The sequence below is a fragment of the Erithacus rubecula genome (genome assembly GCF_903797595.1).
Source record: "Erithacus rubecula genome assembly, chromosome: 17".
NCBI lineage: Eukaryota > Metazoa > Chordata > Aves > Passeriformes > Muscicapidae > Erithacus > Erithacus rubecula.
The window spans coordinates 9,750,556-9,773,013 of NC_136669.1; the positions used below are offsets into that span (position 1 = coordinate 9,750,556).

Sequence of the window (22,458 nt, forward strand, 5' to 3'; positions counted from 1 at the left end):
ATGAAAGGAAAACAGAGATGAAGCTGAAAAAGAAACTGATCTATATCCTGCCATGTTATTATTTGTCTCAGTTCGAGATGAGTTTAAAAGTGTTTAAAAGAACATAAATATCAGGTAAAAGGAGATTTTGCCTTTCAATGAGCTTAGCTTAGAATCAGCAATGTTACTTGACTGGTCCTGGAGATAGACAAGTCCAGGCAGAGATGTAACAAGTGCCCTGCAGGTGTTTGAGTTGTGATTTAGAGCAGAATTTGCTTTTATGTCCAGTATCACCTCCTGTGTCACAGCTCTGCCCAGCTATGTGCCCACCTCTCCCACCCCAGCTGTGAGATAAAGCATCACAGCAGACAGTTGTCTACATTTTAGCTCAATGGCTTTCTCCAAGACAGAATTTCAGCCCACCTCATGGGAAAGTAAAGCTCTAGGTTGTTTTGCCAGAGTTGTGAAAAAATGGAAATAAGCCAGTTTAAGTGATTCTCAGTTCCACTTTCCATAGGAACAACATTTATACAAAAAAAGAATATTCTTAACAAAATCTGAAACAAACTACAGCAACTCTTTGAGCAAGTAGCAGGGCAAAACACAAAACAAAATCACAAAAAATTCTCTAACATTTTGCCCACATTCAGACATCATCCTACTAATATTTGAAGCAACACAGATACTGACACACTGCAATTACAAAGATGTACAAAAAGCAAGATAAGATGAATTTACCATTAAAAAAAGCACGTATTCAAGGTTTGAGGAAAAACTGACCTTGAGAACTGGACAGTTCCTGCTCTTTCACTCTGGATTCAGTACCACAAATGGTAAGAACTGCCAGCCCTGCCCAGGGCTAACAGAAAGTGACAGCAACAAGGAGGAAATAAGATAGATCAGAACACTCAGAGGGGGAATTCCAAAGAGGAAAACTAAGAGGAACCTCCCTTTTAGCAGCCCCAGCATAAATGCAGAGTTACCTTTACTGGTCACTTGTCCCTGCTAAGAAGAGCTCGATCTTGTCACTAATTAGGAAAAGATCAATTTATTTGGTTGGAAACAAGAGCTGGATGAGATCTGACAGTAACAGTTTCCATTGTTCCCCAAATTCTTGCTCTCCTTTTTCATTCCAGTTCAAATCTGTTCCAAAAGCATGCAATTAAAAAGTTCATCAGTAAGAATAAAACCAACAGCATGTAGGGCACTTACCTTGCAGCTCCACTTGGTGTAACAGAAGTGAAAGTGTCTTTCACATGTTCACAGACTCTACCAACACAAAATCAGTTTTGCATCTCATTCAAAGTCTCTTGCCATTGGCCCAAAATGACAAGTAGGATGTTCTGTGAAACAGGAGCTTCTGTGTCTGGCTGCACATGGTGTTCACAGTTTGCTTGTAGCAGCATCCGATAGAATGTTTGTTCATCTAATCATCACTTACCTTGCCATGCCTACCTGGTGTTAAGACAAACAATCTTTTGAAAGCCAAGTTCATTCATGAGCTTCCTCTCATGATGCCTATAGCTGCTTTTGTGGTGAACTGCAAGCCAATTTGCTTAGTTTTCTGTTTTTAATTGTGCATAGACCTACATAAATTAGAAATTAATCATAAAAGAGACTGTACTCCAGAGTGAAAAGATACTCTTTGTAGTATTATTCCTCTCGCTATAGCTTTTAACAAAAGTTGCACCAGAGTCTGAAGGGGAAAAGCAATAGGATTTGATAAATACAATGACATCCAGATTCCCTGCTTCAGACAGCAAGATTTTAATCAGTGCTACTAAGAAATGGCTTCTGCACAAGACAGCAGCTCCTATGAGCAAGCAAATGCTGACCTGTGTAAGAATTTTCTATTTGCAGGAGGAGATCCACTTCTACCAGGTTCCATGGGAGTATGCTCACTGAGAAGAGACAAAGCTGTTTCCTTCCTGGGAGCAGCTGATCTCTTCCCAGTACTTCCAGACATGGGGCCTGATCTCTGCTGCAGAACATCAGTCTCTTCAGGCTCTCTCACACCCAGGCTGTGTTGGACCTCCTCTGAGAACTTTTAAAGAAAGGCAACATCTCAGAATAACAGCGCTCAGAGCACAAAATAATGAAAGGCTACACAAATACAGACTCTTTGTTTTAGTGCTAGTTTTGATGGGAGACAATAAAACAATCACTCCACAAGAAATCTGTACAAAATTTCACATGGTTATTTGTTAGCTCTATTCTAATGTGCAGCACAACCCCTCAAGTGATAAACTCCTTCAGCAGCCCTGCAGGCACATCTCTCCATCTTCTGAGGCTGAAATCCACGAGGCAATCCCTATACACATCAAGAACAAAGGTTTGGGGAACCAGAGTTCAGCTTATTACTGTGATTCCACTTCATGACTGCAGCAAAAACTGGTTGTCCACTTTTTGTACAACACTCATAGCTGTTTGAAAAGTGCAGAAAGGAACAAATCATAGTTCATCTAGTGGAGCAGTCTATAAGGGTGGTCTTCGAGGGAAAAGCAGACTGGAAAAGAAGAGACAGCTGAGAACTGCCTAAGCTTTTAAGGTGACCATCAGCTTCTTTGCTTTGATGACTGGGACACTATCCTACTGCCAAAGAAGGAGACATAATATGCTTAGTAGCATTGGAAGCACCAGCATAAGTGACACTAGGGTATTTTCTATGGTTTTCTACATTTAAAATATTAATTCTTGGCCTTAATTGGAATGGATATGATGATAAAGGTCAGTATTTTGCCCTCACATGAACTATCTTAATTTGTATCCTGAGAATTTCCTCCTATATTTTCATCCATGCCTTTACTGTCCCAAAATGTTTTTTTTCATCTGGTGTGAGAGGCCAATCCCCACACAGAGTCAAGGTATTTGATTTATTTACAGGTCTGCACAGAAAGGAAGACTGGCTGGCAAATTCACAAAAGTAGCACCACAGCTATTTAATTATTAATACGTTTTGGCAAACAAAGGCATGAATGTTCACTGACTGCAAGTTAAATAGGTTTCTTATTAATTTGTATTCTATCTTCTATTAGTTAAAAGCTTCCCTCACTTCTCATGCTAATTAGTCTGTATGCTCAGTCTCACTCTCCTTTTGAGTCTTGCTCCATCAGCTCTCTGAGAATATTTGTCCAAAGTCTGGTGAGACACTCAGTGACCACAAATATTTGAGGCTGTAATCTGTTTTTGCATCTACTAGATTGGAAATTTTGAACCTTTTGAATTCTAACTTCACTTAAGAAAATGACCTGAGGAAGCTGCAGGTGTGATCAGCAGCATTGCAGAGTGTTAACGGTGTGTTTCACCTGCCTTACTGAGGTTCCTCATAGCATTTGGGAAGAAATACAGTAGGTGATACTAGAAATGTACTCTTGGAAGGATGCTGGAGGACTTTGAAGCACAGTCAGTTTCTGAGGTGAGCAAGTAAGAAAAATATTTGATCAGACAGCTTTTAAAACAAGCTCTAGAGAAAAAGCCCCATCCCTGCAATCCAAAAGACCGAGCTATTATGTTGAGAACATCTTCCAAAACATCACAGGCTTACTTTCCTATAGGAATTCAGTTTCTCAACAGACATAGAAAGGTTTGCATTAAGAGCTGCAAGCATTGGTGGAGCTGCTGAGGAAATCCTGTGTAAGTGTGTATATGTGATGGAAGGCACAACATTGGCAACCAAAGTTTCCTGAGACAAAGTATGTTCTTGCAGTTCTGCTTTGCACAGTTCAGGAATGGACTGGTGCTTATTCACTGAGGGCCATGTTCTCTGATGCTCATGCACATTGCTGCAAAGTCCTTATGGATTTCAATACTGTATTATGAACAAGGAACTGTGCTTCCTTGAAAATTCCTTTCATATTGGCCCTGTATCTGAGCTCTGGTTTTCCAGTCAGCCACTGTCTTTGGCCTCTCTGGCCAAAAACTGGTTTCCATAGCAGAATTTTTGTTCGGATTCTTTCTGTCCAGGATGAATAGCTTTGAGCTACTGCTGATTGAACAATTTCTCATAGACTGGAAAGTCTATTTAACAAATTTCCCTATTTTCTGATTCAAGCTGTGCAATATATGGACATCAGCACTTCACTACTTTGCTTTACTGCATGACTTCCCTCCCTGTTCTATGGATTCTCTTTAACTCACATGCAGCTTTTGCAGATAAAACAGGTATTTCATCCCAGCTGCACCTCTCTTAGGGATTATCATGGTTGTGTTCTCAAGATCCAAAAGAAAATGCATGCCTTAGCTATGGAAAGTGCTAAGCAATAGCTACATAAGAAGCACCAAACAGTAAAAATGCGTGGCCCGACTTAGTTCTCTTTTTCACACACATTGTTTGTGCTGTGACACATTGTAAAGAGGAAAGTGAGTTGAAAAGGAGAACTTGTGCTTTTGATTTCTCTGCATTGAGAGGAAGTATCACTTCTAAGTAAATATGGTGCTGCACAAAGTCTACTGCTAATTTTGGAACCCAAATAATATTAGTAAAATGCCAGTAATTAATGCCACTATTTTCCCAAGGGGCAGTGAAGTAGATGAAAGTGTACCAATGTAGGCCACATTATGTTCTTCAGAACATGGCATTTGAGTATGTCATGAACCTTGTAGATTTTATCTGGTGTCAAGACAGTAAGAAATTTTTTTTGTTTCTACAAATGCAAAAACAAATGCAGAAATAGAAATCACATTTGATTATTGTAAATTAGAACTGTATTAGTAGAAGAACTTGAACCAAGTCTTCAAAGCTTAAGCCTCTGTAGTCCCCTTTCCCTTATCTTGTATCAGATACAAGATAATCAGCTTTGGGTTCAAAGGCAGAGTACTTTTATCTTGTTATTGCTTGGTATGTTTCCCTATAGCCCAGCAAAAGGCTGGGATAGCTCAATAGAAACTAGGCTTCCTCCCAAGTTATGATTTTGCAGATCTTGTTGGAAAACTCTTTAGGAATACATGGGAAGAGTAAAACAGGAACAAACTTGAAATGCTTATATCTTAACATTCATTCAAAACACACTTTGCTTTTGATCTGTCTCCAATCTAGACATAACAGATGAAACAATCCATTGTTTTGGTTGAAAAGCCTACAGTCTCCTGGTCATGATGAACACTACCTGGGTACATTTGCAGGTGGAAATTGCCTAAGGGGTGAAACTCTTGCAGAAAATCTGCTTTTCTCATGTTTAAGTGGCAATCATGATGATGTACCACAAGCTGTTTGCTCAGTTGCTTGTCTGCTTCTGGAGGCAACTATCCTATGGAGGGGAGCTCTTTCTCCATAAGAAGTCTACCACTCCCCCATTAGTGTATCCCCTCACAGCCAGTCACACATGTCCTGGAGCTCTGAGCAAGCATTTCCACCAGCAGCTGCCAGCTGCCTGGCCTGTAGGCGGATTGAGAAAACCTCTTATGATTCCCTTGGTTTTCAAGTAGTCTGTGAACATCAAAAATGCACAGATCCCTTAGCATTAGTATTGGGACAAGCAGTGCACAACAGTATTCATCTTCTTAACAGAAAGACTTCTCATTCATTTGTAGCTAAGGGCATTAAAAGAAAAAAAAAAAAAATTATCTTTCCTTTCACCACCACTGGAATTCATACAAGTAGTCCAGTACAAGGGCACCCTGGAGAATGTAACATAAACCCCTGGTAACTTCCCTTATACTGAAATAAAATAGAGCAAGAATGGGAAACAGCACACAAATGCAAACTCCAGCTAACAAGGAAAAGGATGCATGCAAAAAACCACAGCCTGTGTCAAGTTTCATGTTGAAACAAAAAAACTGGGCAAAAATAATAAACTGACAGTTGAAGAAACCACATATTTTAGGGGGTTCCCTGGAGCATTTCTGATTTTTGTAAACTAAAACACACACCAGCCACAAAAGCTTTCAGAACTCACAGCAGACACAGCAGCTCTGCCACAGTCAGTTGAATGAAGGACCATTTACCAACCCCCATTCCAGTAGCTGTGCTGTTACTCTAACTGCACATAGTGATTGTGGTCTCATAGAAAGGTCACAGCATCTTCTTTCTCAGCAGCTTCAGGTCCATGTTGCCACAGTTCTGCAGTGTGGTCTCTGGGCTGCTCTGCCATGGAGAAGGAGAGCTCTCACACCCTTCTGCTGAAGCTGCTCTACTCTGCACGAAGGATTAAAAACAGACAGTCAGTGTATTCTCTAAGAAACCAACGGATTTGGGTTCTTGCTTTTCATCCAAGCTTTATTCTAGTATTTTTGTTTGGGGATTATTTCTAGATTTTGAAGGTGTGTGCCCCATGAATTCAGGCCCAGCCACAGAAGAAACACGCTCCAGTTGGGAAGTCAGGCATAACAGCTCTCATGGGAATAGCTGTGGAGATGTCCAGCACAGGCTGGAACTTCCTCCTTTTCTAGGCTAGGAGGTTGAAGCTTGTCATTTTTCAGGTCACAGAGGAAATTGTGGTCTCTTAAATCATGGCCTTGTTTTTAAAATGGGCTCATAGGCCACAGACCTGAACCTTGCTTTCAGTGTTGCCAAAAGATTGGGCCCCTGCCTCTAGGAGAGCTCAACAGAGAGTGAGTTATGTCCAGCAACACCTGGTGCATCTTGTAAAGAATAATCAGTAAATGTGCCAGACCCCATCCAAAGCACTTAATGTCCCTACAGCTTATCCAGGGGATCTAGGGACCTACAGACCAATCTAGAGCACACCTCTTCCTCTTTATACCATTCAAACCTACAAGAAACTACAGAGTTTGGAAATTTTAATACCTCAGATTTCCCCTCAAGCTTTCCATGCCTCAGTACAAGGAATATTAGGAAGCTGAAGCTATTTGGTGAACTAGAAAAACAAGTATTAATAAATTAGGAAAGATACTATTGAACAATAATGCTGTAGAAGTAGGGACCACAGGCTGCTTCAAAAATATTCACAGGTTCACAGAAACATTTACAGAATTAAGAGTGGTAGGTACAGGTTTCTCATTTCATTGCATCACCAGATTAGAAACCCTCTCTTACTTTATGTTTTGTCTATATTCTCTTTGCATATTTCCTGATAAAGTAATTGTCTTTACCATCTCCCTGACACCAATTTAGAAGTGGAAATTGCCAGTCAAAATGGTCAAAGAACTGTCCAGCAAGCTTCTCAGGGAGCTGAGTGAGGCTGTGCAGGTGCTACTAGGAGCTAGGGGGAACAAAAGAAAAAGGAAACATGTAAAACAGTCTAATGAATAAGCAATTTACAGCTTTCATTATCAAATTTAAGTTTTATTTCTGCAGATAAACCAGTAGAAGAAACAGTGCTCAATTTTTCTTATCAACCTCCTGTTGTACTAAACCTCTCAGCTGTTTGATAGCTCATAGGGTCTTTTATTTTATAGGCTCAGATTATTTTTGTTTTTCTCAGTAAGACCATAGAGGCTTAAGGCAGCAGAGCTATTGGATACTTGTGTTAGAGTGCACAGGCACTTTAAGTTCATGTAGGAAAGGAGGGATGGGACTCTAAGCACCTCTTCTAATGAAATCACTTCCACTCTGGGAAATGGATCCCAGGGATCAGGGATAAGTTCTGCTTACTTAAGTAGATCTATGAAATTGCTTAAACTAAACTTTTGACAGCCAAAGTTCCTTGTTTTTGGAGTTCTCAATCTGAGAGAGATGATTTGCAAAATTAACAACTACCAAGAATTGTTGAACATATCAAGAGATACATAAAGCTAAACACACTTAAAAATCTGCATCCAAGTGCTGGGAATGCACCCCAGGCTGAAAGCCAATGACTTTGCTTTGGTGTGCCCTTCTTTTGGTTGTTTCTAAGTGACCACTGTCTAAGCAGGAAAATGATACTAAAGTAAACTCATCAATAATTTCAAGGCCTTTAATCTCCCAGGTGACTGCATTAGACATTTCTACAACATGAGTAAAATAAGGCCTTAGGGCCACCCAGGGATTACAATAAGGTATTTAACAAAACATGTAATGTTTCCTTGGTTTTGCCCTAACTGAAAGGAATACAGCTGGTACTGCACTTCTTAGAATCAAAACCAGTTACTGTGCAATTTCTTCACATACTCAAAAATTATTTTGGGCACAACTAAATGAAGGATCAATACTTTTTAAAAAATCCCCATTTATATTTATATTTAGGGCCCAAACTTCCTCAGCTTTGACATATCTTTGTCACCCATTTCTTACTGATGGCAAAACTCGATCTCTACTAACTGTGTATTGTTATATATCACCCAGCTAAAAGAAACTGTCCTGATCCCTCAAGTAAATCCTGTGGCTTCTACCCTGTTAATACTGAGCTGCCAATTACAATTCATGCATGCAGACCCAAAAAAAACTATAGAAATCAGTTCTGGGCCAAAGCAGGAAATCATCTTTGACAAATGAATTAGAAAGCAGTGCAATTAGAAATATATTTATTTAGTACCTTCTCTGATTTGCCCTATCACACCCAAATATAAACATTTTATCGAAGCACCAACAAACCTTTAAGTGTATCTCTGTTGAATGAAAGTGAGGTAAGAGTTATTACTGGATTAACAATATTTTCCAATATTCAGAGGACTAGAATACTCAACTGTAAATCTCACAGAAATGTCTCAACCAGAGCAAAACCAGCCAAGTTATTCACAACATCCTTAGGCAGTTTACAGGGGAAGTCTCTGATAAGTCTCTGCAAGATTCTTGGAAGTGTTCCAATGAGAAAGAGAAACCAGCTGACTTCTCCGAAATCATGTGAATAAAACACTATATTAATCTTAGAGTAGGCTCTATTTATTGTTGAAACAGAGAATGGGAGAGATTTTTCAGATATTCATATAGTTCTGATTCTCATATTCACTCTGATAGTGGTCTACAATAGAAATGCCACTATTTATTGTGGGGAGGGAATTTCCTGTAAGGTAATGGCAAGGACACAGCAGCATGTGATGTATTTTTGAACTATTTTACATTATATACTTCAGTCAGCAATTAGTGAAATCTTAACAAATTCTATAAATGGTCTAGGCTTTCCTGTGCAAAAATCTGAAAACCAAATCACAATTCATAAATTCAGTGTAATGATCTCTTCATCTGGGGCTGTTGAAGCAGTATTTGAGGACTTACATCACCTTTAGGATGTTGCTAATCTTTCCAATGTTCACATAACTTGTAGTTAAATTACAATACAGAAAAAGTGTTGAAAATAGGAGAGTTTGTTCTGTAAAATCCTAAAAAACACTGGAAGCTCCTAATGAGGTTTCATTTGAATGCATTAATTTTAAAACAGGGAAGAATTCTGTTGAAGACATTTGTTTGACCAATGATTCCTCTAGAGACCAAGGATTCTTTCTAGTTCTCAATTTGTTCTAAAAGAATAAGCATATAATATATACAGCTCATACAATAATTGAATAATCACACAGCATAATTTCAGATAGCTTCTTAGAGAATTTGCCAAAACCACTTGCATGTGACAATCTCCTGTGGGGTTATATAATATAGTTTGTTAGGAAAATAGATAATCCCTACAGTGAGCCAGTGGAGATAAGCACTGGGAGAAGGGAAAACTAAGGAAACATTTATCTGTTTTAAAATCAAAACACAAAACACGGGTCCTGCTTCCTTTCCAGTTATTTCATCACTCATGAAATAAGCAGCAGCAGTAAATCTAGAAACCTAAAGCTGTGACAGCCTAATTGTCCCCTCTCCCACAGAGGTGCTGTTTATGTGATTAGAGACACAGGACACAGTTATTTTCTGGTGCCTTAGAACGAAAATGCAATGGCTTGGACAAACAGCAACATTAGAGAATGACCGAATTGGAAGGATGAGATTTGCTGGCAGAAGAGCCCTGGGAGGTGCAAGAGGAGCTGAGCAGGAGCTGAGGTGAGTGATGCGGGCAGGAGCTGAGGTGAGTGATGCGGGCGGGAGCTGAGGTGAGTGATGCGGGCAGGAGCTGAGGTGAGTGATGCGGGCAGGAGCTGAGGTGAGTGGTGCGGGCGGGAGCTGAGGTGAGTGGTGCGGGCAGGAGCTGAGGTGAGTGGTGCGGGCAGGAGCTGAGGTGAGTGGTGCGGGTAGGAGCTGAGGTGAGTGGTGCGGGCAGGAGCTGAGGTGAGTGGTGCGGGCAGGAGCTGAGGTAAGTGATGCGGGCAGGAGCTGAGGTGAGTGGTGCGGGCAGGAGCTGAGGTGAGTGATGCGGGCGGGAGCTGAGGTGAGTGGTGCGGGCAGGAGCTGAGGTTAGTGATGCGGGCAGGAGCTGAGGTGAGTGGTGCGGGCAGGAGCTGAGGTGAGTGGTGCGGGCAGGAGCTGAGGTGAGTGATGCGGGCGGGAGCTGAGGTGAGTGGTGCGGGCAGGAGCTGAGGTGAGTGGTGCGGGCAGGAGCTGAGGTGAGTGATGCGGGCGGGAGCTGAGGTGAGTGGTGCGGGCAGGAGCTGAGGTAAGTGATGCGGGCAGGAGCTGAGGTTAGTGATGCGGGCGGGAGCTGAGGTGAGTGATGCGGGCGGGAGCTGAGGTGAGTGGTGCGGGCAGGAGCTGAGGTGAGTGATGCGGGCGGGAGCTGAGGTGAGTGATGCGGGCGGGAGCTGAGGTGAGTGGTGCGGGCAGGAGCTGAGGTGAGTGATGCGGGCAGGAGCTGAGGTGAGTGGTGCGGGCAGGAGCTGAGGTTAGTGATGCGGGCAGGAGCTGAGGTGAGTGATGCGGGCAGGAGCTGAGGTGAGTGGTGCGGGCGGGAGCTGAGGTGAGTGGTACGGACAGGAGCTGAGGTGAGTGATGCGGGCGGGAGCTGAGGTGAGTGGTGCGGGCAGGAGCTGAAGTGAGTGATGCGGGCAGGAGCTGAGGTGAGTGATGCGGGCAGGAGCTGAGGTGAGTGATGCGGGCAGGAGCTGAGGTGAGTGGTGCGGGCAGGAGCTGAGGTGAGTGATGCGGGCGGGAGCTGAGGTGAGTGATGCGGGCAGGAGCTGAGGTGAGTGGTGCGGGCGGGAGCTGAGGTGAGTGGTGCGGGCGGGAGCTGAGGTGAGTGGTGCGGGCGGGAGCTGAGGTGAGTGATGCGGGCAGGAGCTGAGGTGAGTGGTGCGGGCGGGAGCTGAGGTGAGTGATGCGGGCGGGAGCTGAGGTGAGTGGTGCGGGCAGGAGCTGAGGTGAGTGATGCGGGCGGGAGCTGAGGTGAGTGATGCGGGCAGGAGCTGAGGTGAGTGGTGCGGGCGGGAGCTGAGGTGAGTGGTGCGGGCAGGAGCTGAGGTGAGTGGTGCGGGCAGGAGCTGAGGTGAGTGATGCGGGCAGGAGCTGAGGTGAGTGGTGCGGGCAGGAGCTGAGGTGCGTGGTGCGGGCGGGAGCTGAGGTGAGTGATACGGGCGGGAGCTGAGGTGAGTGATGCGGGCAGGAGCTGAGGTGAGTGATGCGGCACTGCTCTGCTGAAGGCTTCTGTCAGCGAGTTCCGGGAGCTGCTTCCGAGCCACGGCCAGCCCTGTTTGACTTGCTGTCATTTATGGCTTGTAGGCAGAAGTGCATGTTGATACCGGAATTGAAGTCGAGGTCAGCTTCAGGCATGCACATAATTATTTAATAATTGTATCTCATGAGAGCTCTCAAAGACAGCTAGCTCTGTACCTCCCTGGACAGTGGAAGCCAGTATTTTCAGTATTTTCATACTGTAGGCTGTCATGAGCCATCCCATCAAATAACAGGTGCCTATTCCATTTTTTAGTGGCAGTCTACTGTATTTACTAGCACACTGTACAAGTTGTTTTAACACTAAAATGGACAAAATATTAACATCATTAGACATTAAGCATACCTTTTCTCCCTTACAATTATAAACCAACTAGTTATTATTAGTTTTTCTTACCTATTAAGTATTGCTTTGTTCCAGTAAGTCTTGCACAAAGTTGCTTTCCAGTTGACATTTTGGAAAAGTTCACTTCAGTAGCTTCTGTACTTACTCAACAATCTTGGTTTAGTTCAACGTTTCAGAAAAGACTAGGAATTTATTATTTTGCAGGCTTATTTAATGCTAATAACTAGTCAGATATACACATAACTGTGATTAATCAGATCCTCCACTTCATAGTAAGCTGTCCAGACTATTTTCCCCCATTATTGTGAACCCTTTCCCCTATCCTGAAGTTTGGTTGTCTTGTTTCACTTCTTTAACTCTGCTGCATAATCCACCTGCACTTTAAATTAAGACACGAAAAATTTTTATCAGGGAATTATGGAATATCCTGAGTTAGAAGGGACCTACAAGAATTGTTGAGTCCAGCTCTTGGCCTGCACAGGACAGCCCAAGAGTCACAGCCCGAGGGTTTCATCTAAACAATTCCTGAGCTCTGTCAGGCTTGGAGCTGTGGCCAGTGCCCCGGGGAGCCTGTTCAGTTTCCAACCACCCTCTGGTGAAGAACCTTTCCCTCATATCCAACCTAAACCTCCCCTGAGGCAGCCATCCTCTCACTGATCACCACAGGGAAGAGATCCGTGTGCGCTCTACTTCCCCTTGTGCGGATGTTGAAGACCACACTGCGGTGCTCCCTCAGTCTGCTCTCCAGGCTGAACAAGCCGGGTGACCTCAGCCTCTCTAGGGGCCGTGTTGTCCCCACTGTGCCAGCGGCACATCCACAGTGCCGTGGCGTTGTGGTGCCAGCGCCTGCCCTCAGAGCTGTCCCCACGCAGGCCCAGGCCCGCGGGGAGCGGGCAGCGCTGGCCCGCCTGTGGGTGTGCGCCAAACGCGACACGCGGCTGTGCTCCCATACTTGTACACCTCCGTTCATCTTTCCCTCCTCTCATTCTTCCTTTCAGGGTCTGTGTTCAGCATGAGACCCAGCGGCCCTGACCGGAGGGTGCGTGTGGCGAGCCCGCGGGCGGACAGCTGAGGGCTGCTCAAGCCCGCCCGGCCGCTCCGGCCCGGCCCGTGCGGGAGGCGGCCGCAGGCAGCCCCGCTCCGGGGTGCCCCCGGGCGCTCCCGAGCGCTGCCCGGCGAGGCGCAGCCGCCGCGGGCTGTGCGAGGGGCAGAGCCGCTGCAGCCGCGGGGCCGGGCCGGAGCTCGGCCGCTTTTGCAGCCGCTGGCCTGCAGCCGCGGCCGGCATGAAGCAGGTGGGGGCGGCGGGCGGGCCGCGGCCGGCCCGGGCCCTGCGCGCTGACGGGCTCCCGCCGCAGGCGCTGGTGGACGACACCGAGGATGTGTCCCTGGATTTCGGCAGCGAGGAGGAGCTGGCGCTGCGGAAAGCGCGGATCAGGTAACGGCGCGGAGGCCGCAGCATCGCGGCGCCCGAGCGCGGGCGGCCCTGGCTGTTCCCGTGCACAGAAAACTCCATCGAAACGCTTCATTCCCGTTTTTTACAGGGACAGGCTGTCCGGGGAGGCTGGGGGGCCGCTGCCCGGGAGATGCCCGGGCTGGAGCAGGCGAGGCCGGGCCCCGCTGCTCGGCATCACCCGGTCACTGGAAATGAAACCCCGACACACCCAACATCCCAAACCGCGAGCAAACAGTGCTTTAGTTGGACTGGAGATAACTCTCAGCTCCAGCAAAGCCCGCTGTGCAGCAGTGCTCAGGCACTTCAGTGCACACCTGGCTGAACAGCCAGATAGCTGCAATAAAACTGTCCTGATTCCTACCAGGGATGTGATGCTGTGTGGAATATAAAGTACCTTATGCTTGTAGACATTACCTGAAAAAACCCGGCCCATTAACCCATCTCATGTGTCGGGCTAAGCAGTCTACCCTCACCAGGGGTGTCACTCTGCAGCTCTGGCCACAGAGGTCCCAGGTGACAGAGCTGTTCAACCAGTGGCTTTTGAAGAATCTCCAATCAAAGATTGTGAAAGGAAGAGTTTTATGTCAAAAAGAATTAGGCATGCACTGCTCAATAATGTATATAATCAGCTTTGATTTAGATTGCTTTCTTCTTCCTTGCCCCTGTTTGGTTTGGTCCATTACAATGATATTTCTTGTAGGTGTAAACAATAGATATTGATATTATAAAATACATAGTAAACCTGGCACAACATTATCTGAGATAAGCAATCATGTAGCTTTACAATACAATTACTCTGTTTTACTACTGTCTGATGAAGCATTTCTGCCCTTGAATTGCTTTGGACTTTGTCACTACTTGAGTCAGCCCTGACATAAGCTTAACCTTCCCAGAACTGCCTCAGTTTCACCCCTTAGCAGCAGCACACATATTAAATGAAGGTTTCTATTTTGGTGCAGTCTTGGAGAACATAGTCTAAAGGATTCAACTAAGCTGGGAAATACAGCTTAGATGTACTTTGATCACATGAGCCACAAATTAAGTCTGAGGGACCAGACTAGACATAGCATGAAGTGAAACCACCCTGGAATGTTTGTAGGAGGGTCACAGCACCAGGCACTTTTCTCTAGAGATCTTACAGATTCCTCCTGATTCATATTGCTCAGGAATACAGCACAAGGAAAGTGTCAGCAAACTGTACTATTCTGGGATCCACTTTGTATAGACATTGGTTACATCAGAGGCAGCTCTTCTTTCTGGCCCTTAAGACAATATTAAAAGATGATGTAGTATTAAAAATTTGTCTGCTTTAGAATGCAGAAATGAAGCTGCTTACACTGGTCATATGTGTTGGTTTTTATATTTCTGAAGAATCTTGTGCAAATGAGCCTGGAACTCACCTAGGTGCTGCAAAATCTTTTTATCTTATTAGAGGGCATAACAAGATGTTCTAATCATTTATCTTTAACTTTATTTCAATATCTTGGTTAGAATTTGCATTGGCTATGACAAATTGTGCTTTTGTGATTTTCTGAGGTATGTGCAAAAGGGCTTCTTAAAAGCAAAGGGTTAGTGGCTACTTTCCTAAGAAATAGGAAAAAGGTAAGTTCATTGCAGTACCAGAACTTTGGATCTAGAAATCAGGAGCATTTTGGAACATGCATGCTTTTACAAATCAGCCAGGAAATGTGATGATCAAGCCAGAAAAGAGAGCCTGTTTATTCAAAATTTACCTCAATACATTCTGAAGTATCTGGAAAAACAAACAAACAAACAAACAAAAACCCAAAAATTAGTGTAGAGTGCTGCTGTGGCACTTCTGAGCAGGTACCTGGAATGATTCTCTTGTAGTTCACTGGCATAGCTTAGGCCTGACCCAAATTTGATTCTTTAACATGGGATGCAAATAAATTGATTAATGACAGCTCATTCCTGTCCTAACAGGCACGGTGCTCACAAACTGAACAGAGGTTATTGTAACAAGGTAAATGGCAATCATTAAGCCTTGAGGCTCCACTTCTACGTCACATGGATGTTTAGATGCAACAGGAAAACTAGAAGTCCAAGCAAGTGCATTTCTGTACTTTCAGGAGCAAATGTATGCCAAGCTGAGCCAGGGCAGAGTTGCAGTTTCCTTTATCCTTTCCAGAGTCTCAGTAAGTGCTCAGCACTGTAATAAATGAGAGCTTCTTCCTCATGTGTTTGGTTTGGGTTTGGTTTTTTTTTTTTTGGTTTGCTTTTTTTTTTTCCGGTGTTTTTTTTTTTTTGTTTTTTTTGGGTTTTTTTGGGGTGTGTGTGTGTTTTTTTTTTTTTTTTTTATTTTAGTAAATACCCTTCAATGTTTGACATTGGAAAAAATTCAGCATCCAAACAGCAATCCTGTTGTAATCAGCCTTCCAAAATGAAACTTCTCCAAAGTTACTGCCACATTTGAAGCACTGATCCATTAGAAAAGCTCAGGCAACCCTGGTGGGCTTTGGGTTGTGATCTATGAAAGCTGCTCTGGACACAAGGGGTACCACTTCCATAATTGACTCTTAGATCTTCTTGACCAAGATCAAGGCTCAAAGCAGTGAGGCAATGTCTGTTTCAGCCAGTTCACAATATCCACTCCACCCACCTGGCTGCTTAGGGCAGAAAAAGCCCCTTTGCTTAAAATGTCACATGTTCAGTTCTAAGTCAGAAGACGTTTTTGGAAAGTTTGAAGTTCACATGGGCATGACCAGGAGTAAATATAAAGTACACCAGTGCATCACTCTTCCCTCTCCAGTCATGTGTGTACTACTAGAAACACAGTATTGCTGTTAGTGAAAGATAAGCACCAGAACAGTTAAACCACTATGGATTAATAATATAACTACAAGGATATTTAAGTTATAATACTTATTATACATATGTAGCTATAATTTAAATTTATAATAAGCAATTGTGTATGTTTTATATGTCTCATTTTATTAAACACAGTAACAGAATAACATTTAATAGTTAAATAGTTGATTATGCCCTACTTTTGTTAATTGGCCATACTACTTTTAATTATTCACAGAGACATAGGAGCTTAATGAGACTATTGTTGATTTAAATATCTTTTATTTTATTCTCTAACTTCAAGGAAGAAGTTACTTAACTGCAAGAGCCTGTAGTTAATTCTCACTTTCAACTAATTAACACAAACAACTGTACAGAGTAAGATTTTTACTGGCATATTACCCTGAATATTGTACTGTGCCCATTACAGCATTCTCCAGCCTCTCCATCCTACTGTGCAGGCCAATATTCCATGCTACTTAGTTATTTCTTTCAGTGAAATTTCTCTTTATTTTGTTACAGACAAAATTTTTTTCAATGAGCAAAATGTAAATACTAGTGAAATTAATAAGCAATAATTCAGAAGAATTGTTAGATTCCTTCATTTTGCTTGTCTAAAAGGAAGTGTTTGAATTTAGGCAAGAAATATGAAAGTTCATTCTGTCTTAGAGCAAGCAGCTATTTTTTCTTTTTTTTTTTTTTTTTACTTTTAGAGCTCATATTTTGTTTTCAAAACTGTTCTGAGAGGCATAAGAGCTCTCTCAATTCTTTTGTGCTTTGCAATGTTGATTCACTTCATGAAACAATGAGGATTTTATGGTACTGGGCTGCACACAACCACTAAATTCCTTCACACAGTACCAAAGATTCTGGTGAAAGCCTTCATATTTTGTTCTATCTTTGAAAAGGTTTTGACAAGAACACCACATTTGTCTTTTTGCTTTAGACTGAAGCTTGGCTATTGAAAATACCATTATCAAATTGCTTTGATAATGAAGATATACACCAACATTGAAATAGTAGCAGCTGAAAACCAAAATACCATTATAAACTTGCAACAGCTACAGCTATATTGTCAGCAAGCACTGTAACATTCCCTCCAGTCTCATAACCTCATATATGCTCTGTGTTTTCTCTTTTCCAGGCACCCTCTGGCCACCTTTTTCCACCTGTTTTTCCGAGTGAGTGCCATTGTTACCTACTTGTTCTGTGACTGGTTCAGCAACAGCTTTGTTGCCTGTTTTGTCACTATTCTCCTCCTTCTATCCTTTGACTTTTGGTCTGTCAAGGTAAGATAACCCTGAATAGTAATTACTTTGGAAAGCATTTTGTTTGTCATTAATTAAAACAAAAAGAAATTAAATATGCATAACGACAGAAGTGACAAAATCATTGCATTTTGTTAATTTATGAAATGTCTAGCCATTTTAATGAAGCTGTTCACATATGTTAGTTATTTAGCAACATGTTTTCTATGCCTGACTACTAAGGTCTATTAATACAGTGAGAAAATTGCTTTGCCATAGGTAGGTTTGTATGCTTTTCCCCTTAAAAAATAAATTCAAAAATGAAAGTAATACTGGCTTTCAGTAATGGATGCCCAAGGATGCTGAGATCTGCAACCATGTGCCCAGACCCCACAGCAGGGGCTGCAGAAGACTCCTGAAAGCCCAGCTATAGCTCTGGTGCTCTAATCCCATGCAGGTAGGTGGGTCAGGCCAGCCCAGCATCCAGGGGTTCCACATGTGGAGCAAGGCTTTTGTTTTGTAGAAGTGAAGCATTGATGCACCTCCAGTATTCTGAAAGCTTTTGGTGTTCATGCAGGTGCAGAAATATTCTCTTGGTTGTTTCCCCCATCCTACACAGCTTACTTGCTTGCCATTAATGTCCCATTTTTCAGTGTGTTTTTGTTCTCAGTATTCCTGAGGAAGTTTGTTTATTTGTTTATTGGGTGCTTGTCCAACTAAGTGACTTGAAAAAGACACAGCTTATAATTCCTTATTTAAATAAGTACTATTGTACAAATTATCATATTGAAAGAGAACAAGCCTAAATTTGTAACTTCACCCATCATTAATGGCTGTTGTATTCAAGCTGGCACTCAAGCTTTTAGAAGTAATTTTAGTATTTGATAAAAGGAGATGATTTTTGAATATGCTTGTCTTTTAAATTTTTTCTCTTGCTATAATGACTTGTGCTACTGATTAATGTAAATAATGGTTTCATCACTAGAATGTGACAGGAAGACTCTTGGTTGGTTTGCGTTGGTGGAACCAGATTGATGAAGATGGAAAAAGTCACTGGGTGTTTGAAGCAAAAAGGGTAAATATATTAATAGAAGTAGGAACAGGGCAAACAATCCATAGGAAATGTGTAAAGCTGATACCAAGTCAAATAAAGTAACAAATAGAACACCTTTGTAACAGTTACTTTTTATCCAGCTTCCGTAGAAAACAATGTCAGTATTCAGGTGCAAACACTGGTTTGTCACATCCTGGAAGTATTCAGGGCAAAACAGGTCTCACAACATTGTCAGCATATGGATCAACAGAATAAATATTCATAGCGTGATGCTGTAGGTATGAAATGCTTCTGGTAGTTCTATTTTATTTTCTAGTGAGAATATCTTATAATAAACACATCTTCACATAGATAATCCCAACACAGAATCCCCTTCAGGAAAGATTTACGTGGCAAACCATACTGATAGTTCAGATTTAGTATTTTGAAGTTAATTTTTTTTTCATGTTCATGGAATATGGTGGGAAAGAGAACCTGGATCACAGAGCATTCTGATACTGCCAGTGCCCCCCAGACACACTGAGGAGGAAAATAAAGCGCTATAGAATGGCGTTTGGCATCACTGCCAGAGTCAAGAGTCAGCGCTTTGCTTTAACTTGCTGACATTCTCCCCACAGCCCCACCGAGCCTGGCAGAGCAGCAGCCAGGTGCGTTCAGCAGGACATTCTTTGGAGCCCTCCAGCCGTGCCTCCAGCCCGGCGGGGCCGTCCCGGGCTGTCGCGGCGAGCGGGGCCGCAGCGCCCTCGGCAGCGCCCTCGGCAGCCTCGGCTGCGGCTCCGCGTGTCCCGAGCACCAACACAAATTAATGTGCTTCCTGTGACTCTGAGGGAGGCCTGAACACAGAACAGAGGAAACCCTGCAGGAAAGAATACATGGAAAATTCAACATGCTGAAAATTAAATCAAAAGCTTTTCTGGTGGAAGAGTCCAGAGGTTTTCTTTTCCAACTGTGATGCTTTTGTTTCAGAGGTTGGCACTAGTGGTTGTTGAGTAGTCTGAGGGCTTGAGTGAGATTTTTAATTTTTGAAAGATCAGAACCTTCTGAACAACTATCTTACTTTAGGGTTTTTTTGTTTTTTTCAAAGTGTAGTGAGCCCTTCAGTGTAGATAGAGACATGTGAGTTATGCTGACCTGCAGAAATCTGTAAGCAGGGCTTTGCAGCCTGCTCTGAAGTTTCTGCTCTCCCAGAAGAATAGACAGAGCACAGGGCTTAAGGCTGCCTCCTGCAGTTTCAGTGTGCCCAAATCCAGCATGACACAAGAGGCATTTTCAATGGTTCCTAATTCATGGAATGACAGCAGAATTCAGAAGCAAAACCCAAGTATTTATGTAATAGGAATACATAATAATTTATATAATAGGAAAGTAAGCTTCTTGCAAAATTTAAATTAAGCTAAGATACTGCATGTTTTTAGGAAAATGTATAGAAATGTTCACTTTTATGAGATTCCACTCTGAACTAGAACCAACTGATAAATCCTATGGATGAAAATGCTGTCATTTACACCAGGGCATCAGGAAGGAAACAGCATGAGCTACTTCTCTTCTTAGTTAATCTTCTGTGCATATGATAAGTGAAATCTTCCTCCTCTGTTCATTTGTCATTTATTGTGGGTTTTGACTTTGTGACTAATAGTCTCAATGAATTTTTTCTTGCAGGTGCCTGCAGTAGCTGCCTCAACTGAAGCTGAAGCCCGAATCTTTTGGCTCGGTCTCATCATCTGCCCAGTGATTTGGACCATGTTTCTCTTTAGCACCTTGTTCTCCTTGAAGCTGAAATGGCTGGTGAGTCAGGGGGTACTGAAGACAATATTGGTAGAAGGAAAACCCAGATCTGTTAATTTTGAAGCAGCAGATTCAAAGAATCCCAAGGAGTTTTCTGCAGTCAAGGCTTGCACTCTGGAGTGGATTGGTAACTTTTAGCTGCACTTCTTTTGGGTTATCAGCTGTCAACTCCTTCCCCTAGAGAACCTCAAGTGGTGGGCAAAATTATGGGCTTCTGTTTAACTGTAGCAACTTACTCTGCCCCAACTTATTTCAGTCAAATGAAACTAACAGGAGAGAACAAAAAATGAACCAGTGATGTTGGTTTCCAAGATTTTAGGTCTCCTGGGAATTTAAATGTACTTACTCTAAAAAGAGAGGATTTTAGATCTCTGGTACCATTCCCTATTGAAAGAAACAGCACCATTAGCTCTTAAAACTTTGATAAATTGAGCTATAAGTAAGTATTTTATAATTACTCTACTTATGAGTCACCTACTTTAAAAAAAAACCCAACAATTTTTTCTAAACACAAGAGGAAATTTACCCGATATATTGCATTACATTAAGATATTTTTGTCTATAAAATCTTCACATTTTCCCCTGTAAACATTAAGTGCTGTAAACATTGTGGCTAATTGCCACACTATGTCAAGTTCCCAGCCATGCTCAGTACCATTTCTTATTTCAATTTGTAAAGATAAAAAGCACCTCCAACATGTGCAGCTACATAACCAGTAACAGCCAAGATTGCATATTATTATTCAATTAAACAAGAAATTCAGCTATGGGCATTTGCAATAATAACTGCAAATCATTAACTGCTTTCTGGTGCCCCTAAACAAGCAATAGTTAAAATTAAACCAGCAGTCTTTGTTCATGGTTCCACCTCTATTTTTGAAAAGCAGAGATTGTTTGCTAAGAGCTGCTTGGAGACAGAACTCTTAACTGGCACAGGAGGCAGGTTGCCAGGTGCTTGTAAAAGGCAAGTTACACGAAAATAAAATCACTTCTGGGAAACTGTTTCTGAAGGCTAAGAGAAATTTTTATAAGTTACTGCATTAGTCAGGTTGGTTCCACCTTCTGCTAAACCTAAAGTACCACAAAAGGAGACAATTATTCAGTTCTTGTCAATGCTAGATAGGGAATCTATGGATGCTCTTTGTAAATATGTAAATTACAGATCTTATTTGTTTATTATAAATTATTTGTCAGCTGAACAGGCCTGCAGCTGTGCCATGTATCTGGGTGTAATAATTTTAGATAGGAATGGGACTTAAAAAAGGTGAAATGTTTCTGGCATCTGTTGAGTAGGTCCTTTTTGAGTAAGTGCTATTAGGAAAGATACAGAATGACAAAACTGGTATTGGAGTTTTGCTAAGAAGGGGTATTTTGTAGGAAGGACCTATTGTGTTTGACAAGATTGGATGTCTTTGAAGGCCATGCATTTGGAAGGAATGTCCCTCTCTTACAGCACATTTACATGCATAGTGTGTACAGACACAGATATCCTACACAGTCAATACATAGCCATGGATTTGTTCCTGCTGGTTTGTCCACAGGCTCTCGTGATTGCTGGGATCTCCCTCCAGACTGCTAATTTATATGGCTACATCCACTGCAAGTTAGGGGGACAAAAAAACATCAGCAGAGTAACCTCAAGGTTGTTTGGCACCACAGATGTTCCCAAGAGTGAGTACTGAGCTTCAGCCCATGGGGTAGCACAGCCCAGCTGCCTCTCAGGGCTGGTGCTGGCTCCTCCCAGGTCTGTTCCTGTGGGTCCAGGGTGACCCTGATTCTCCAGCAAGCCTCTCTGGCAGTGTCACATGGAAGAGCTGTAACCCCAGGTCACTTTGCTCCATGCCTGGAAGCCTGATGAGTTCCACAACTGAGCTGCTTCCAAGCTCCAGAAAAATGTCCTTCAGTTAAAATCCTTGGAGTTACTATAATTCTAATGCCTCTGCTTAAGCACAGTTGGAAGAGCCATCTTCAACCCTCAGGCTTCCAGCTGGCAGCTCCCTGCTTCTGTAAGAGATTCCAGGTTATTCTTACAGCAAAGTATGCTCTGTTCCCTCAATATGACAGAGCAGGAGAATTTCAGAAGAGGGCACTGAAGAACACAGCACAAGGAAGAGTTAAAGGATGAACAGTAAAAAAAGTAATTCATTAAAGTTGTTCTTCATGGGAAGGTATTTATATAAAGCTCTTCTAGAATTATGCCTGCATGAAATAAAGTCATTTGTGTTTGAGTCTTTACACCCTGGAAGGTTTAATGTCTTTGTTACTTAAAAGCTTCACCAAAAAGTTGTTTATGTGAGCACAGACACTGCTCATGGTTTACAAGGGGCAGGCTGCTTTCAGAAAAGTTGTCAACTAACCTCAAACTGTTATCTT

General features: G+C 42.7%; 2 protein-coding genes and 1 long non-coding RNA gene across 4 annotated transcripts in view; 2 read left to right on the top strand and 1 right to left on the bottom strand.

The window, feature by feature from the left end:
- LOC306809324 (uncharacterized protein) overlaps positions 1-22,458 on the top strand; it is a 303,319-nt gene that overhangs the window by 255,402 nt on the left and 25,459 nt on the right. The gene's annotated exons all lie outside the window — the stretch shown is intronic.
- Positions 1,762-5,862, bottom strand: LOC306809580. The gene is made up of 3 exons (XR_013776267.1): positions 5,848-5,862; positions 4,988-5,404; positions 1,762-2,023 (listed from the first exon to the last, which is right to left on the bottom strand). It is a non-coding gene; the product is annotated as an uncharacterized lncRNA (long non-coding RNA).
- Positions 12,621-22,320, top strand: TVP23A (trans-golgi network vesicle protein 23 homolog A). Of its 2 annotated transcripts, none has more exons than XM_079320299.1 (5): positions 12,621-13,173; positions 17,144-17,288; positions 18,232-18,321; positions 19,960-20,085; positions 21,627-22,320. In XM_079320299.1, exons 1-5 carry the CDS (start codon positions 13,022-13,024, stop codon positions 21,765-21,767), a joined length of 654 nt encoding a protein of 217 aa, XP_079176425.1. In that variant the 5' UTR covers positions 12,621-13,021; the 3' UTR covers positions 21,768-22,320. The 2 variants fall into 2 exon arrangements, with proteins under 2 accessions (XP_079176425.1, XP_079176426.1); XM_079320300.1 differs by having other exon boundaries at positions 12,626-13,173; positions 17,144-17,180.